This window comes from Brachyhypopomus gauderio, chromosome 10 (genome assembly GCF_052324685.1).
Source record: "Brachyhypopomus gauderio isolate BG-103 chromosome 10, BGAUD_0.2, whole genome shotgun sequence".
Classification (NCBI taxonomy): domain Eukaryota; kingdom Metazoa; phylum Chordata; class Actinopteri; order Gymnotiformes; family Hypopomidae; genus Brachyhypopomus; species Brachyhypopomus gauderio.
In genome coordinates this window covers 1,672,413-1,691,484 of record NC_135220.1, presented here as the reverse complement: position 1 = coordinate 1,691,484, position 19,072 = coordinate 1,672,413, and the positions used below count along the sequence as shown (strand labels likewise).

The 19,072-nt window shown below is 40.9% G+C and overlaps 2 protein-coding genes across 4 annotated transcripts; both read right to left on the bottom strand.

Moving 5' to 3' along the window:
* Window positions 1–5,200: 5,200 nt before the first annotated feature.
* On the bottom strand, window positions 5,201–13,914 carry ikzf4 (IKAROS family zinc finger 4). Of its 3 annotated transcripts, none has more exons than XM_077018551.1 (8): window positions 13,678–13,914; window positions 12,217–12,277; window positions 11,951–12,055; window positions 11,436–11,741; window positions 11,188–11,355; window positions 6,770–6,922; window positions 6,529–6,657; window positions 5,201–6,021 (listed from the first exon to the last, which is right to left on the bottom strand). In XM_077018551.1, exons 2-8 carry the CDS (start codon window positions 12,254–12,256, stop codon window positions 5,201–5,203), a joined length of 1,722 nt encoding a protein of 573 aa, XP_076874666.1. In that variant the 5' UTR covers window positions 12,257–12,277; window positions 13,678–13,914. The 3 variants fall into 3 exon arrangements, with proteins under 3 accessions (XP_076874666.1, XP_076874667.1, XP_076874668.1); XM_077018552.1 differs by lacking the exon at window positions 13,678–13,914 and adding an exon at window positions 13,427–13,615; XM_077018553.1 differs by lacking the exon at window positions 13,678–13,914 and adding an exon at window positions 12,499–12,537.
* A 533-nt stretch (window positions 13,915–14,447) lies between these two features.
* dnajc22 (DnaJ (Hsp40) homolog, subfamily C, member 22) lies at window positions 14,448–18,831 on the bottom strand. The gene is made up of 4 exons (XM_077020875.1): window positions 18,196–18,831; window positions 17,224–17,838; window positions 16,782–17,074; window positions 14,448–15,051 (listed from the first exon to the last, which is right to left on the bottom strand). Exons 2-4 carry the CDS (start codon window positions 17,768–17,770, stop codon window positions 14,869–14,871), a joined length of 1,023 nt encoding a protein of 340 aa, XP_076876990.1. The 5' UTR covers window positions 17,771–17,838; window positions 18,196–18,831; the 3' UTR covers window positions 14,448–14,868.
* Between the last annotated feature and the right edge of the window lie 241 nt (window positions 18,832–19,072).

Below are 19,072 nucleotides of genomic sequence, written 5' to 3'. Positions count from 1 at the left end.
CGAGCTAGTCAAAGTTATTAAATGACTTTTCTAATAACAACATTTGTGTTACCTGGTGTCAGCTAATGTCTTGGGGCTTGATTGGTATTCGCCCATGTCATTTTAACAAAAGTTAAAGCCTCTCTTGCGACTCCAGCTCTACATTTGATACTTGGTCGTCAAGAACACAGTGTACATACTGTCTCTCCCTTTCCCCCTGTGTTTATCAGCCTAAGTTCATTCACAGCAGAGGTGAGGAACCCATCACGGAAGGGTTTAAAGGACCTCACCCCTCCACCTCGTTTCAGACCTGAAGGTATTTTGATGATAATGGGCAGCAATGAAATTAGGAAACTAAATAACTGATTACATTACCAATCTCGTAACACAGGGGTGCCCACAGTTTTCAGCTTGCGAGCTACTTATAAGATGACCAAGTCAGAAAGATCTACCGGGGTGGCGGCGAACGTAATTTGTTGAGCGGGGAGCGGGGGGCGGGGGGGGGGGGGTGGCGAACGTAATTTGTTGAGTGGATTGCAGATTGGCCACCGTGAATGTCAATCAAAATACAACCGTCGGTGCAGATGTGCGATTCATCTACTACTATTTTATGTGACGCGATCTACGCACATTCCTTCGCGATCGACCGACACTACTTTTTCTAATATAAACAAGAGCCACCTCTAGTAACCTCAGAGGCACTTTAATTGCACCACGTCAGTGCACATTTGAGGAGCTCCACCCGCCCCCCGGGGTGCTGCCCCTAGAGTTCCTGCTAAGCCCTTGTGATTTGAATAATTTTTCTTACATTTTAGTGTTAAAGAAAAAAGTATGCTACATACATATTTAATAATAGTGGTTAGTGCACACTACATACTTTTGTGCAAGTTCACTGCCTCAATGGTTGTACAATGTTTAATTAGTGAATCAACACAAAATTAGTGGAATCAACACAATCCAGGGAAGCCTGAGCAAAATCCTGGTGAGGACTTTTAATCGCATATTATATATGTGTGGTGTCTCTTTTTCTTGAGCTTTCATATTAATAATTATGTTTAATGATAATAATTAATAAATAATAATTAACTATAAATATAAAAGGTGCACTAGTAACATTCTTGTGAGTTGCTTTTAAACTGCATACAGAAACCTCACCTTCACATGGTTAGGACGTTGGGGGAAAACTACTCTAGTTTGACATCTAGCTCAAGATTAACCATAACTGTATCCAGACAGTTTGAGATGTATGTTTTTAATAAAATTACAATTATGGAAGTATGAAACAAACAAGAATATGTACTAGAAGCCACTGTGTAATGAGCAGTTCTTTTAAAGTGCTTTGGGGGATGTCTAGAAGAGGCAACTGTCAAGATTATAAACTATGCTAATTCTGGCAAGATGGCTGGCAAGTGTGGAAAGTACCTGTCTGTTTTATATAAGCATTTTCTATTTTCTGAGGAACCAGAGAGTTGGCAAGATTCTGGGTAACACCTGACCTTTTGCGGTGAGCTAAGAACAAATACTTCCCTGCGAACACCTGTACATATTAATTCATAAAAAATGTAGTGAAGTTGTTTCCAGAGAAAGAGCAAAAAATAAAATAGAAAATGTGTATATATAATCCTTTATTCAGGATGTCCAGATGTATTTTCTGAAAATAATATAATGGAGAATGTTCATATTTTGTGTTGTGCACTAGGCATCTGTTGGTGACAAACTCATGTTCATTACCTTGTATATGTTTCACACACCTTTCAGTGTTTCCTATTACAAATGCTAATGTTCAGTACCATATATATTTGTAATATTTAATTTTTGTCTTGCTTTTAATTGATTCATTCATCGGCCATGCTGATTTCTTAAAAACAACAACAACAAAAACACTTTTTATGTTGGGTTACACCCCCTGACCTGTACTGGAGGAGCAGACTGACATTTTCCCTGTGGGAACTGTGTACCAGTGTCAGGCCCTACAGCCAAATGTATATTCACATAGGTAGCTTCTTCTGTGGCCAAAAAAACCCCCTTTTTAATATTTACGATGGCTTTTATGAAATTTTATGAATTTGACGACAAGCTATGTTGAAAGCAACTGTGCAATGTTTAGGTGGACAGGAGATACAACAAATATTACTTTATTGGACATGAAAAATTACTTCAACTGAATGTTGGGTTACAGTCCTTAAAACCAAAGAAACAACACCTCTCGAAACCAACACACCTTTTTTAAACATGAGGCAGTTTTTTATTTTAACAAATCTGAGGTAAAGAGTTTCTTCTTTGTCATATACATATCTTTTTTTTTTCTCACAAAGCCTTTAAAAACACTGAACCCAGGAGAAACCTGTAAGTATGAAAGGGATCTAGATCCCAGCCTCACCAAAATGCTCGGGCTCTGTTGCTGCTTGTTATGGTTGCTTCACAGTTCATTTAAAAATATTAATTTAAATTCATCACACATGGATTCAGGGAAACAAACTTTGGAGGAAAACACCTATAGGTTGGGATGGAGAAAATGGGGAAAATTTGCAGCTAATATTTTACAAGCTGAACAGTTCCAGATTTCCAGTGAACAAATAAACAGACATGCTACCTCCTCACTCATACATACCATATAGTTATTTACATAATCATTTCATTTCAACCATTAAGTGCATCATTAAGTATCATATATTTGATTTCTTTTTTTTAAATAACTTCAAGTAAATTGTTATGTCTGCGGTAGAAGAAGAGTGAATTATCTTCAGCTATGAAGGGTGCAAAGCTATTGTATAACATTGTATAAGAAATACTGGTTTTGGTCTCATTGATATTTTACTTCTGAAATCATTCACACTGAACTCTTTAGGCTTGTACTGGCATGAATCCAAACACACATATATTAAGAGATCTCCAGATGCATTTCTAGCAACAGGTGTAACACTAGATCAGTGGATCACACATAAGCAGGTTTTGGGAAATAGCTGACCATCTTCACGAAGTCCAAGTGACAAACATGCTACTACGTCCTTAAGCACGGTCCACGGTAGAAAAGGCGGTAACAAACGAACCTCAAACGACAAAAATCTTTGATATTCTCAAAATTTGTTCATTGGTGCTTTAGATTTACGCTGTATTTGTCTCAAATTGTGCAAGAGGACTAAAACAGGCCACGATATCTTGGCAGCACGGTACAAAAACGACTCGTCTCCTTCCCTCAACTAAAGCAGCAGTTCCTAGTTGGTGGGGGTTAAGTGTACCTTGATACATTAACTCATATGTAACAATCACACAGGACACGCGTACAGCATACAGGTTAATATCAAGGGCCGCACAAACAACCAAGCACCAATTTTACAACACAAGGAGAATTTTCTGTTCTGAAACCTTTGTGACAATGACCCCTTTCATTAGGAAAATAGTATTTATAGAACTTTAAAAACAACACATTGTTTGTCTGGTCTTTATAACCTACATAATCTTGTATCAAATTGTTACTTATTTTCCCTAAATAGCATTTTTATCAGAAATCAGTGCAATAGAGCAATTTCAGAAAACAAAAGAATACGTTCCAAAGCTCAGTCACCAGTGAGTACTGCAGGATCCCATAAAGCCTTTAATGATAGCGCCAGCCCCACAGCCCCCCCCCCAACAGCCCCAGCAAAAACTCACATTTAAGCAGAGTTAGAAAAGTGCAAACCTCCGCCGAGGTAACAACCCTTCCCTATCGCCCAATTAGTCACAGAATGCAATATGGGTCTACGTTTGATCTGCACCAGCACCACAAAGACTGCTCACACCGTCCCAACGGGTTCACCGCACCTGTACGTGACTGCCGAGTACACGAGATTCTGACAAGGTTTTCGGGATGTACTCCAGTACAGAGTCAATGTACCTTAAATTAGCTGAAGCCATTCACGAAACCCATCATTTCATCATCAATAAGTTCATCACAGAGGTGGACGTCGTACTGCAAAAAATGATGCAAAAACCCTCTGTAGTCCTGAAGATGCCCCCCCCCCATAAACTACTTCATCATCATCGCCACTGAGGTGAGGTCTGTCTAGACAAAAACAACCACAATCAAGATTTGAGGCACAAGGGAACCAGAAAGTCCGAGATATTTAATAGGACAAAGGTCATCTGCCGCTGAACACTCAAAAACTAAGGCAAAATATTTCAAGTTAATTTCAACTTAAATAGACAATTAGTGTATATTGTTTTCAAGTAAAAAAAAAACATACACAGTTGTCCAAGGCTTGGCCTAATTCTTAATCCTCCTTCAGTTTGCCACGCTGTCTAAGTGGTAAAGACGACCACAGTTAGGCAATTGGCAATGGGTCATACTGTGCTTCCTGAAACCAACAGCATCAAACAGCAGACGCAGTTCAGTAAGTATATCGTACAGGATTAATATAAAGCAACTATTTAAGGCAATATGTGCGTGTGCTCCGTTTGTATGGCTAACATGCAGACCTCCTTTCTCCCAGCCCTAAAGAGGTTCTCCCTCACTCCTCTCTTCCCTCCCTGAGTCCTCCACCGCCCACAGCCCCTTAGAACAACCGAAAAAGGAGTCCAAACACAAAGAGTCTACGTTTTAGAATACAACTGTGGATCTCATTCAAGCAGCAAGCTTCTAGACGTCTGTTCTCTCTCTCTCTCTCTCTCTCTCTCTCTCTCTCTCTCTCTCTCTCTCTCTCTCTCTGACACACAGATACATATACACAAACACATTTAAAACTTCTTACACGCTGACTGTGTGAGAATGCCGCTGGCGAGACATCACTGGTCCTGCCTCTTGCAGCAACATGCTCAAGCACCAAGTTTCTCTACCTACCCAAGAAAAGGGAAACCCCACTGAAGAAAGGCACTTCTAAAGCAAAACTGCCATGTCTTGCCAAATGAATTGATTTGGGAGTGCAATCAGACTGTGGGATTTATTCCCTCTGTTGTAATCTAATCACTCTGTATTTGATTTCTCCAAGCACCAGGTGATACTCCGCCTGGCAGCTTCAGTTTGTGCCTATGCCAATTAGCCTTCGACAAGAAAGCTTGGTGTGTACAATCGGTAAAAACAAGTGCTCATTGTGTCTTGTCGCCCGTCAATCTGGTGCAGACCAAACCAGACTCCGCATAACCTCAAAGCAGCAAACGGCCCTCTTTCACTACGCTCGCCCCCCTCCGAAAAAAAACCCCCGTCCCGCCCTCTGACCGGCCCCGCCACCTCCCCCATCCCTCCAGATCAGCCCACCTGATGCTCCCCGCGGACGATGTGCGAGGAGAACTCGTAGCGGTCCTGGCTGCGGTGCCCGCAGATGTTACACTCGAAGGGCTGGCGGAAGCCGTGGCAGCCCATGTGTATGGTGAACATGACGTGGTCCAGGAAAAAGATGCGGCAGTGCTCGCAGCGGAAGGAGCGCACCGGCCGGCCCTCCCCGTCCACGACCTGCACGGCCTCCCTGGAAGCGGCCGGCGAGCGCGGGCTGCTCTTCGCCGCCGGCACCCCCGGCGGGCCCCCGGGGACCCCCCTCTCCCCCTCGTGGTCCGTTTCTTTGGCGTGACTGGGGCTGTGCCGTGCCTCGCGCCCGCGGTGGTTGTAGCTCCCGGTGGGGGCCGCGCTAACCACGCAAGGCTCCTCCGCCATGCTGTCGTTGTCCGTGGAGTCCTGGCAGCCGTTGCTGGGCGAGGGGGCGAGGCTGCGGCCGGTAGGCCCGTCCTCGTGGCCCTCTCCCGCCTCCCGGCTGGCCAGGCCCACAGACACGCCCCCTCCGCAGTTCAGCCGCTGGCCCAGGGGCGTGATGTGGGGGTAGACGGAGCTGATGACGGGGGCGAACTCCGACATACAGGCTGGGTGAGGAGGGGGCAGTCTCAGGGCGTGAGGAGAGTCCACGTCTTCACCTCCACTTCCACCTCCTCGGGGCCCCCGGAGGTATCTGCTTCCCATAGCCACCAAAGCAGAGGGGTCGACCCCGGCGTGTGAGACCAGCCCATCTCGCTCTTTGTCAGGGCTGGAGCTGAGTTCATAAGGTGCATCAGACAAATTCAGTCGCATGTGCTTTTCCCCTAAACATACAGAGACATGGCAACAATAATACACTGTAAGTACAATAATACACTTTGACGTCACTGAATCATGTCACTGTAAAGCAAAATGATAATGTATACGCAAAAAATATTTGTTTTGTGGCTATTTTGCTGTACATTGCAATTGTACATTTATTTAAAAACACATTCTTGATCCCTAAAGATGGCGTGAGTATAGACTGATCAGCAATATTTTGATCAAAAACACCTTTGTTAGATCACATGGATGCTTTGTGATATTCATGGGTAACGTCTGAAATGCCAGGGTGCGCCCATCACACAAAATAACCATGTAGTATAATATAATCCATCTTCATAGTTTGATAACATTGTTATTAATACCATTATTAACAACATTGTTATTATAAATATTAATATGATTATTAATATTAATAATAATTAACAATATATTGGGCAGCCCCTTGTCATTTGCAACGAACTGTGCCTAATCTAAAAACTTCAAGGGACATGCTGAAAACTGCCTACCAAGAAATTTTTGAGGTGTGGAGCGTTTTCGTTTAGTGATGCTGTTAGCCACCCGTTCAATGAAGGTCATCTTCTCAGAGGGCTGGATCAGGGCGTCGGGCATCATATCCATATTACGACAGTCCTCACCTGCAGTGTAGCAAATAGAAGTGTAAGAACACACACGTGCACAAACACACACACATTCATTGACAAACACACCTAACCTTTCAGCCCTTGTTGGACGTGTTTTGCGACGTACCGTGTGTGGACTGGGTGCTGTGGGCAGGCTGATGATCCAGACTCTGGAGGTAACTGTGACAGCGTTCTCGGTGTTCTTCTAGCGTGCTCTGCTGTTTGTAGCTGCGGCCACAGTAACTGCACTTGTAGGGTTTCCCCACAGTGGGAGAGGAGACTGAAACAGCGCAGGGTGACAGGGTAAACGTGGCCCGACTACATACATGAATTTTTAAGGTTTAAGGTTTTAATCAGTATTAACCCTTCGAGGTACTCCTCGTTCTACTGCCTGGTGGCTTGGTAACTGGGACAGAATGAAAACATGTTCTAACCGGGCTTCCCCGAGGATTGGACTCAAAAGATCTATAATGTAGGTCTTCAGTTCTAGTAGTGGGACATGACATGTGCTAGAGCAGTGAAACCCTGAACTTGTGCAGTGCAACAGGGTTCCATGACCAGAGCTGAACACCCTCACTCTAGGCAAATACCACATGTACTTTCCTCAATGCCATCAGGGGGTCTTTCATGATTCTAATCAATATTTAGTTTTATTTATGAGATATACTTAACTCAGGCGTTGGACAAGTTTGTTTTTAAGTGACTCCATCTTGATATTCCTCAGATACACAGTTACTGATCTCCCCAATTATTTCCTATTATAGTCCTATTTTCCTATTATAGTCCTATTTTCCTATTATAGTCCTATTTTCCTATTACAGTCCTATTTTCCTATTACAGTCCTATTTTCCTATTATAGTCCTATTTTCCTATTATAGTCCTATTTTCCTATTACAGTCCTATTTTCCTATTATAGTCCTATTTTCCTATTACAGTCCTATTTTCCTATTATAGTCCTATTTTCCTATTACAGTCTTATTTTCCTATTATAGTCCTATTTTCCTATTACAGTCTTATTTTCCTATTATAGTCCTATTTTCCTATTACAGTCTTATTTTCCTATTATAGTCCTATTTTCCTATTACAGTCTTATTTTCCTATTATAGTCCTATTTTCCTATTATAGTCCTATTTTCCTATTTTGGGCCCTTTTCTGCCAGTGATTTTGGAGAAAACTGGTGTTCTGCTTTTTAAAAGAATAAATGAGCTTAAAATGTTTCAGTCTGTCTACAGTGTAGCTCATCATAGCTCTGAGTCACTCATGGATAAACTAGTCAGTGACCTGCCACTCACCAGGCTCAGTCAACTCATGTTTCTCATTTGGTATTGAGTACAGCAATTTATACTGTCAAGATCAATATTTTATATACAGGCATAACAGCACACTCACTCCTTGCCTAAAACAGATTTTATATTACAGACCACTGCCGATGTGATAATGTAAATTGTAGGGGTAGAAATATCTGACCTCACAATGACTATAGGAAATTATTCAATGCATTGTAAGTCTTAAATATCACCACAAAAGCAATAAGGCTGTTTTGGAATGATTCAGACAGTATAAAGTGTGACGCAGCTAGATGACAAGGTGCTAGCATTAGAAAATAAGGCAATATATGCATGCATATTTTATTGAATATTATTATGATCAATTCTAACATTCCAAAATCAATGTATTCAAATTGTTATCTTCATATGAATCATGACACGTCAATGTATTTTTTACAGCCCTAAGTAAATTAGATGTAAAGGAGCCTAAAAGAATGCAATAACAGTGTCCTTGAAAGCTCTGGCCTATTATTGCTCTTATGCTATTTATTGCTACTTATGATACTATATTTAGTTTGGACAGTTGTAGCAATACAGCTACAAAACATGGAATTTTATGGTAAAGACATCAGAAATGCATTTCAAATAAATAACAAGAACCCTTGTTGAGTACCACCTTGTTGAGTCTGCTCATAATAAGGTTGAAAATATTAAATCCCTCAGTGGCTACACAATCTTACTTGTATTTTTATATGCATTCTTCTGAATTCTTTAAGCATTATACTCCAACCTGCCTACTTAAAAGATGGGCTTATCACTATATATGAGATATACAAATATTTCTTGTCTGACTACTTAGCATACTGGCCTAGAAGAGGCATTTTCATTTACTGACCAATTGGCTGTTTTACTGACAAATGCACATACAAGGCTTTCATCACACATTCAGCATCTATCAGTTAGTCAGGTAGGCAGTTCACAGAAAATTGTACTAGTGAAGACAGCAATAAATACTGCTGTGAAGCCAGCAAGTCACGAGTTATTGTTGTTCTCCCTTTAATCACACAATTCCATAAATAGTTTTGCAGTTGTACTGTAGACTGTATATAAATATACCTGTATACCTTTTCAAACTAAAATCATTGGATCTTATAGTACGTTTTACACTACATTCAAATCTGTTAAGAATTTTTCTATCTCATACAGTTTTTAATTGCTTAAATTGAAAATAAATTATATATTACTTAAAAAATAAGGCTATTCTTAAGTTAAAATTTGTACAATCACATTTATAAAATCTAATAGTCATTTTGCCAAACTTAATATTCCCCTTCAGTATCCAGCAGTCTGCTAACAGAGTGGACCAACTTTCCTTGTTACTGCTTTTCTAGATGATACATAATGACATACGAGCATACTGAAACAAAAACATATGGGTAATATAGAAATTCTGAAAACACATTTGGACATATCAGTCAATATATTTGCACATATCAGTATGCAAAAATACATAAGCAGCAAATCTTAGCAGGAAGCAACATTATCTGTTGACATGTTATTAATCTAGTGTGTTCTGAAATGTTCCAGTGTGAAAAGAACTGTTACGCATGCACTGGAGCTGCTTTTAGCAAGAAATCAGGCACATATGTGTGTAAAGATCAGGCCACATTTTAATGTATTTATTCCTTGGATACTGTTGTCAAGCACATGGGAGCAGGGGGTTATCTACATTTGAATTATTTTATTTAAGAGCAACATTAGGGTCTTTTTATTTATATTTGAGTGACTACCTCCTCATAAACATCTTTAGCATTTATTGTCGACTGTGGACTAACAATTATGAAGTACAAAGTAGACTAATATTTTGCTACTCAAGGCTTGCAGGACATCACGGCTGTAAGAATATTCATTTGTTTTATCAGCAATTTATCAGCTTTTTGTAAGGATTTATGGATGCTGCAGATGTCATACTATTGACAATTACATGAGAAATACAGTGTAATTATTAGTATTTATTATTATTAGCATTATTGTTGTTATTATTACTGCCAAGCTAAAACTTGTAGGTGAAAGTGAGAAATTATAGTTGTCTTAGGTTTATGCACATGAACATACTAATTGTGATGGCTGTATTAACTATGCTGTATTAAAACTATTCACGAAACATGCAGTTTCTCAAACTGTCAGATGTGCTTGATATATTTGTGCATATTTGGTAAGCAGAGTTTTCTCTTTATTTCTCATATATATATATATATATATGAATATATACATATATATATATATATATATATATGAAAATATATTCTGTGTTACACTGGCTGAAAATATGACTGGTGATTCTAAACGAACAAGCATAAATGCACAGACTAACCCAATGTGTTAAAACTAGAGTGTTCTCATGTTCTCTGAATTACAACTAGTGGCAGATATAGATATTCATAAATCTTTACATGCCTTCATATAAGACACATTCAGTCAGCTTTACTACTATTAATGATTAATTATAAGCTTAATTATCAAATAATACAATAAAAAAAATTCTATTTGACTGGACCAAATTGGTATTTGATAAATACCAATAATTATAAACAAGCTGACCCATGAGACATTTTTCAAAATCTGATTGCTTAAGGAAAAAATATAATTGAGGTCAGGTAATTAAATGGCTTTTTCCAATGTGATAATACCAGTCTGAAATTCTTTTCTTGTAATTTCCTAAAACGAAATAATTGTATCAAGACTTTTTTTGATTGACGTTTGGCCAGAGGTTTATGTAACTTTGCAAAATCCATGACTCTTGGTCACCATTTCTCTGAAACTACGCATTCACATTCAGAAGAGTGATAAGAACTCTCTGCATTATAACAGGTGAATGCACATCAATATTTTTGAAAGCTCATGCAGGATATCCTGTTTTCATATTACTCTAAATGTCATGTGGGGGGACTTCACGGAGGTCACTGCCATTTATTCAGTAACATTCACAGCTCATCTAAATGAAAAGGTCTTTTTTTTCCTGCCACCACAAAACCTATCCTTGGGCAGAACTGCTGAGTCTTGAAGTGAATATCTTTCATGCTACAAGTCCAAGTACATTTCAACACAGACGACTCATTATGGTCAACAGCAAAAAGTGTTTTCAGCAGAGCGTCAATAGATGTGATTCATCCCACACACTCTTCTACATTTCTACATTTTCTTAGCCACGTATTCTGCAACAATTTCTTCCCCACTTGTTCTGGATCCCTTGTTCCTAGCTGCTGTGCAGACTCACCGGAGTGGGTGCGGAGGTGTCCTGTGAGCGCATCACGCCGACGGCAGGCATAGTTGCAAAAGGGGCATTTGAAGGGCTTTTCACCAGAGTGGAGCTTAATATGGCGAAGCAGGTTGCCCTTCTGCGTGAAGGATGCGCCACACTGGTTACAGTGGAACGGCCTCTCGCCTGCGGGCACCCACAACGATCGCTGCTTTAACAAACAAATTTATATGAACCCTAAACAAATCCATTCTAGTAGAGCTTACCTGTATGGCTGCGTTTGTGTACCATTAGAACATTGGGGCCAATGCAGATCATTCCACATATGTCACACTTCAGCTTTCCATTGGGGAGGCGAATGGGTCCGGGGGAGGCCGAGTGAGGGCTGGCCATCTCCCCACAGCCGCTGCCTCCCTGACCATGCAGACCTCCACCCATCTCCACTCCCCCTTCCTCCATGACGTCCCCCTTATCATCCTTCCAGCCTTCGTCCCTCTCTGCTCCTCTGTGCTCTGCGAGCGGGGCACCCCCAGCCTCTTCATCACTGTACAGCTCCACCTTGATGGAATTAGCTGGGATGATGAATACGTGTGTGCAGGGGACGTCAGTCAGTCAGTCAGTCAGTCCGTGAGAGAGAGAAAAAGAGAGAGAGAGCGAGAGAGAGAGGAGCAATGAACTTGTAGTACTATACAAGGCAAATAATGATAGACTGAGATAACCAAACTGTAAGCCAGTTTCACACACAGAAGTTTGATGTGTGTTTATATATAAAGGTACGGACCACTGAGGGAGCGACTCGGAGAGGAGTGCTGACTGTTAGGAGTGCTCACTGTTGGACCCCTCAACCCTGCAAAAAACTCCCGTTCTGTTGAAGAATCTCCACTGCCTGCATACAGACAGTCAGTCGCGCGCGCGCGCGCACACACACGCACACACACACACACACATACACACACATACACACACATACACACACATACACACTGTTACTTTACTACAGATATCAAAAGACTGTACCAGATAAAAATCAATAAGGCTTCCTGATACCTGACATGTAAGAACGGCCATTGCAATCGTCAGCATTCATTCTCACGCAGCTGCCTGAAAACTAGGAACCACAAGATAAACTGGTCAACCTGGTGTCATTCTATGGCACAGCAGTAGTGTCAATCACCTCAACATCTTTATAAAATCCTAATACTCTAAGACAATTCAAGCCTAGACACATGATACATAAAACCAGAGTTTGATTGGCACAGCTTGCATCTTCCACAATTAGCCATGCGACTTTAATGTTTGATTAGGCTCAATATTGATATGGTATCCTACCGTAATTATCACCTAGTTTTAGTAAGTCCTGGACCTTTGTCTTCTACAAAACTTTGGTTAAGAAAGCAGTATGTAAAGACCCAGCCCCCCCCCCCCCCCCCCCCCCCCCCCAACTGAATGTCTGGCCAATCAGAAATCAGAGGGAAAAGAATAATAAATGATGACGGTGCTACCTGAATGGTTACCATATACTCACATGACTGCCTCATCACATGCAAATGGTACATATTTTCCCGCAATTAATGGTATATTAATATGGTATATTAGGCCTACGTCAAAGCAGACAACAACACTTCCAAACAAAAGACGAGTATGCATGTGAAACACATTCTTTCATTATACTTCAATCTTGACATCAACTCAAAGTGAGTGACAGGAATAACTAACTTCAGAACAGCTCTAACAGGCAACTGGCGTTGTTCGCCGACATATTCACTGACAAATGACAGATTTCGTGCTCTTCCCTATAGTATTTGTGTATTTCTATTTATATATGCTTATGCAAAAACTAAAAGTTTTGTGTGTGAGACACACAGAGCTGGGGATGTTCGTGCTCCACCGCATAAATTAAAGTCGAAGTCACACGTTTACACGCAGGTCAGTGACATCCAGTTATAATTCCAGTGGTTGGACGTATTAATTGGGATGAAAGCAGATTATAACCGGCAGAACAAAAAGCAAAATGAGCACTGGTAATATACTGTTGACCAGAACACGTTGACAAGTCTCCAGGTATCACATGTCACGTCTGCAGCAACACCGCCGACAGCCCTCACGCGCTACGATGACTGACGGCACGCGCGCTAGCGCGAGCGAGCTAGCTAGCTCCTGTTAGCTGACGAGCTAACCGAGACGCGACAGGTCAGAACGGGGGCGAAGACGCTCGTCAAACTTGTAAACAAACGACAAAACTAACGTTATAACTCACCTTAGGGGCTCGGGTGGTACATTACTCCCCCAAACACTCGCTATTTCGTCGTGACAAACTAAAGCGCAATAATGTTTTCTCGAGAGCCCGTTGGCGTTGCTATGGCACCCAGCGCCCCGACAGATGCTGTTTAAGCTAGCTAACGTTAGCGGGCTAACTCGTCTAAACGGAACACGGCCAGATGCGCGAGCTACTGTCAGCTTCCTGGGACGACAAATAACCGCGTACGTCGGTTAAATTGTATTTCTTACCTGACGATCGACTCTGATTACTCTGTTTGTTTAGCGAGGGCACTGTTTGTTTTCTCGGGCGAAGGCAGCATCTCCGGGATCTTTTACCTGAAATCCCAAACAACTTCCGGGCCCATGCTGGGATACAGGCCCGAATAATCCACCCGCCGAACCCCCGATCGACACAGATCACCGAGAGCATCGATCCTTTGTTTTGAAGTTGAGGGATGAGGACATAAAGGATCACACGCAAAACAATGCCACTCGCCTCGTGTTTAACAAGTGTGGCGTGGATTATGTTGTAAACTGATGGCACAATAGTAATCAAAGCAGCACGGATGCGTAATAGCTCCCACATTAAATCGTCTCAGCTAGAGATGGGCTATGCTGTTATGTAATGTGCTGGACAGTTCATTCATTTCAAGCACGAAATGCAGCGGTTGACTCAGTTGTGGATTTTATTCCACTGGTTATCTTATTTAACTTTGATTGCCCGTCTAGTTTTTAATAACAGTCAAACGAGTAAAACAGCGCATGAAAGCTCGATTGCTGTATACAGTGAAACTACTGAATTCTGCTTCAAGAATGCCTCAACGCTAGTATTATGAATTAAACATGTAGAAGGTAGTATATAAAAATGGTTAAAAGTTATAATTTTTCTTTCACTTCTATAAAAATACAAAATTAAAAGCCAAAAGCAAAAAAATAGAAGCACCAATGTTTTTTTATTGATATTGATTCATTAAAATCTGTACTGTGTGATTAACTTGACTGTATCGGTTGTAGGTAATGAAAGTCAGTGATAAAGAAAAATAAAATACAATTTGTGATCATTAACTGTAATTTTGTGTAATAAATGGTTTATTGTTGTTAGTCACTTCAAAATCACCTGTTGCCATATCAGTTCTCCATGACAACCACAAATGATTGTTCTGAGCAGCGGTTTAATTGGTCCCAATTGTAATAACGTATTGCCACTAGGTGGCAGAAGAATATTACAGGAATTCAACTTGTATGCACAAATAAGGCAAATTTATTCAAATATTTTTACAATATTATGGTTAAGACAATGTTTACATGAGCAACAATAAAACTTTTAAAATGAAACAAAATTATGAACTTTTGCTTATGGTTCAATTTTAATGCACCAGACACCTGTTGGGTCAGATGAAATAATAATAATAATAATAATAATAATAATAAAAATAAGGTTCATTTGCTTTTTTGAACCCTATCTCTATGTAGCAGTATCTCATATGCTTCTTGAATTTTAATGAACATCTGTTGTGCTTCTTCTTGCTGCTTGAGGTTGTGGTCTGGGTGCCATAATTTAACCAGATCCCTATAGCTGTGGGTGATCTCCTCCATGGTGGCCCCCTCAGAAACTGAGAGCACCTGAAAGAATAGAATGGAATGCAACAGAATAGCTTTATTGCCACTGTGTAAGAACAATTTGGTTTTACAACTCCTAGATTTTGATGCAGTAATAGATAAATTACGAGAAAATAATAAATAGAAAATAGAAGGATATGTAAAATAACAATAATAAATGAAGCAGAATATATATCTATATGAGCAAATAAATCTAAGCAGTATTGTCCTTGTGTATGCGCGTGTACTTACATGTGCATATGTGTGTCTTTTGCATAGGGTGGTGCAAATACTCCCATGTTAGCAGCAATATCAATAATAAAGTGAATAAAGTGACAGGATTGAGTGAGAAGTGAGAGGAAGTATCAGGCCTTGTTTACACCAGATATAAAGAGCATAGCATTTTAGAATCACTTCCACTTTTAATATTATAAGAACAGCAAGCCAGATTCTAGCCACTGGGAGTCTTTTTTACAGTCAATCTGTGGAGTGAATCTGATCAACAAAAGCATGCAAAAATACTCAGAAACATCCTGCGCCTCATGCATATTTATGTACACTAGAGCTTTGGTCAATCACGCTGAAGTGTCATTCATACTGAATACAGCTTCTAATTGCAATGGTGGGTGGTTACAAACGCCAGGCACTGTCGGTTTCATCATATAATTACACATGTCTCTATTACCTCAGAGCTAAAATGATTGCATACTACTTTTGCAAGCCATAGGTCTGAAGCACAAAGGCAGCCATAACATTAAAACCAATCAGCCATAACATTAAAACACTGACAGGTGAAACGAATGACATGAATTATCTCATTAAAATTGATGCTCTTCTCATGGAGCAGAACACATTAGGCAGTGATGAACAGTCAGTTCTTGACGTTAATGTACTGCCAGCCAGAAAAATGGGCAAATGTAAGGACGTGCATGTGGACCAAAGGCTCACTCATCTGGTCCAAGCCCACAGAAGAGCTGCTGTAGCAGCAACTGCAGAAGAACCTAACCCTGGCTATGACAGACCCCTTACAGCATGTGGATAGCCAGATGCATGTGCATCGTTTACCTGGGGACGAGTGTCACCAGGAAAACACGATAGGAAGAAGGCAAACCAGACATCATGACATCTTGGCTCCTGGCATTAATATGGATGTTACATTGAATGGATGTTACATGTTCTTCTTGCAGAGAAGTGCACGGCTTCAGGGTGACAATATTCCCTAATCGTAATGGCCTCTTTTAGCAGGATAATGCACATTGCCACACTGCACAAATTGTCCAAGAATGGTTAGAGAAACATGTGAAAGGTGTTCACTTGGACTCCAGATTTCCCTGATCACAATCTGACTGACCATTTGCAGGTAAAACAAGTCCACTCCATGGAGACCAAACCATACAACTTACAGGGCTTAAATAACCTGCTGTTAGCATCTTGGTGCTAGGTACCACAGAACACCTTTAGATGTCTGTGCCTCAGTGGGTCAGAGTTTGAGATGGCTCAAGTGAGACCGACACAAAATCATGGAAATGGTTTTATAGCTGATATTGGTATGTACAGGACTGCGACTGAAACTAAAAGCAGATTTGAAAGTATGAAGCAGCTACAGAAGAAAGAACAAATATAAGCTGCAGCATGTTCTGAAGTGCCCAAATTTCAGCCAATCCTACCAATTTAATACTCATGTCAATATGTTTCTGCATTAAAACGTCTGTGCGTATTGCCCTAGCCTAGCTGACCTGACCTTAAGCGCTCACCTTCATGGCTGCAGTCTCCTTTTTGCTATATTCATTGAGAAGTATATCAAAAACCCTCTGCCAGCTCTCTTCATAGTAATTGCCTCCCGTCAGAGCGCACAGGAACCGGTATGGCAATAACAGGAAGAACTCCACAACCCCTCTGAGCCAGGGGAAGAACCAAAATGTGTCCAGCAGTGTTGCCACACAATCTGAAATGTAATACAAAGTGGCTGTGGTGTTGTGAAAAACACAGTATCCCAGAGGAGCAGAGAACGCCAGCAGAGCTAGTCCCAGGCGGTACAGGCGAGGCCCTGGGACACAGACACAAAAAAATGGTATGCATTATTAGAATCTTATACTGTTGTGTAATCTATATTACATATACATAATGAGGCTTGGAAATGAACAATTCCATATAAACAAACAAAAAAAAAGTTTAGTTGCAGAGTTTGAAACTGACCCAGTGGTTCAGGTGGGCTTCCTGCACGTCGGACACGTTTGAACCTCCTGTGCTGTGCTGCTGTGATACTGGCCGCTATGCTGATGGGCAGAGGAGAGACTCTACTCCCATAGAATATGGATGAGGTCAGAATACAGGCAGTGAGCGTCTTCTGCAAGTCCGAAGTCTGCTGGCCGACACATGACACCAGGTGGACACCCGCACCCACGCTCAGTGGGAGCACGATCAGGTAGAAAAAGCGGAGAGAGCTCAGACTGATCAAAGCGACCGAGCCGAAATAGATCCCCACACAAACCTGGCCGGTGAACCGAGCCAGGCCCACCTGTGGGGAGGCGGCAGGGGCGGGTCTAATGCCTCCCGCCTCCCGATTGGTTTCTCTCACATAAGCAGGGATGCGAAAGAACTCTCGCAGCCATCCGACCCCAAAGCCACCGAGTGTGAGCATCCACAGGAGGGCGTGACTATCCCTCTGCAAGTACAGATGATGTAGACCCAGGGGTCCGCCCACTGCCCACAGGGCATAGGTCACTATTAGTCGTTTAGCCATAGAAACATCCTTTATCTGGACCCTCAGCCAGCTGAGCACAATACTCCTTTGCTTCTCAGTGATGTTATCTGGCAAAAAAATGAAATTAAATCTCCACACACAAATAAAATGGTCTAAGGCTGACAGAGCAGTGTGCCATTAAACCATCTGCCAGATTTATGAAAGTGCTTTGATTACATTTTTCACATTCAGTTTCAATTACGTGGATGTTTAGAGCATGTCATATACTGTTACATATCTAACATTTAACCCAAGGAAAAAAAAACATTTCACTCATTTTAATGCAAACAATATTACACAAACATTACACTAAACATGAGGGAATACTAAGAAAAGTAGAGTTAAAAAGCTTCACATGTAAGAGCTGTGACATTCTTTCAGAGGCTAGATTTTGTAGACATATTTTCTGATAGTACATGACTTACCTATAACTGGTAGATTGATTGACGGTTCATACAGAAAGCACTGTGCTTCAGAAAGGCTTCTTTCAGTTCAAATGATGAATATAAAAAAATAATTAGCACACGTATATCACTGTGTCAAACTTCTTTGAGGACGTCTTTAATATCTTGACGGGTAAAATGCAGTGAATGAAGTGTTAGTTCTTTTCCCAGTTGGCTCTTTTACCCTCTTCTCTCACAAACTCACATGCAGTGGAATGCGTTTGTAGTGGAGTCACTTTGGCCTTTGGACTTTAAGAGATGAGTGAGATTGTCAGAGTCATTGTAATATTAACTTAATTGACTCTTCCTGTTCAAACATTCACAGTTGTGATAGGCTGAATGTCATAGTATTTGTAACACAGTATTACCCTTTACGCCTAATTTGATGCCCTTTATTGATCAATAATGACATATGACCAAGCTACAAGCATTTCCCTGAAATTATGCATTTAAATTGCTAGACTGTGTCTAACAAAAAATGCATGTAAGCTATATTTCAAAATGTGCAAATGTTTTTGACATTGTAGACACAGTAGACACATGAATACGTCATTTGGTCTTACAGAAGAGAGTATATTTTGATTCAGAACATAAATCTATTTCCCCCAGTTTTGACAAACACTATGGAAAAGATAAACCCTGAAGGACTGCGTACAAATGCTCACTGAAAGGTTTTCATTGCCTTTACCTAAAAACTTTAGCTGAGTTTCTAAAACTGACCCAAATGAATAAGATTCATTAAAACACATCCAGCCAAATATTGTGTCTGATACATTTCCGAGACGCTTCAGATTATTCAGAATAAAGCCTTATGTAATTGCACGTATGGTAAAATAGCAGCGTCTTAATCGTTTCAACA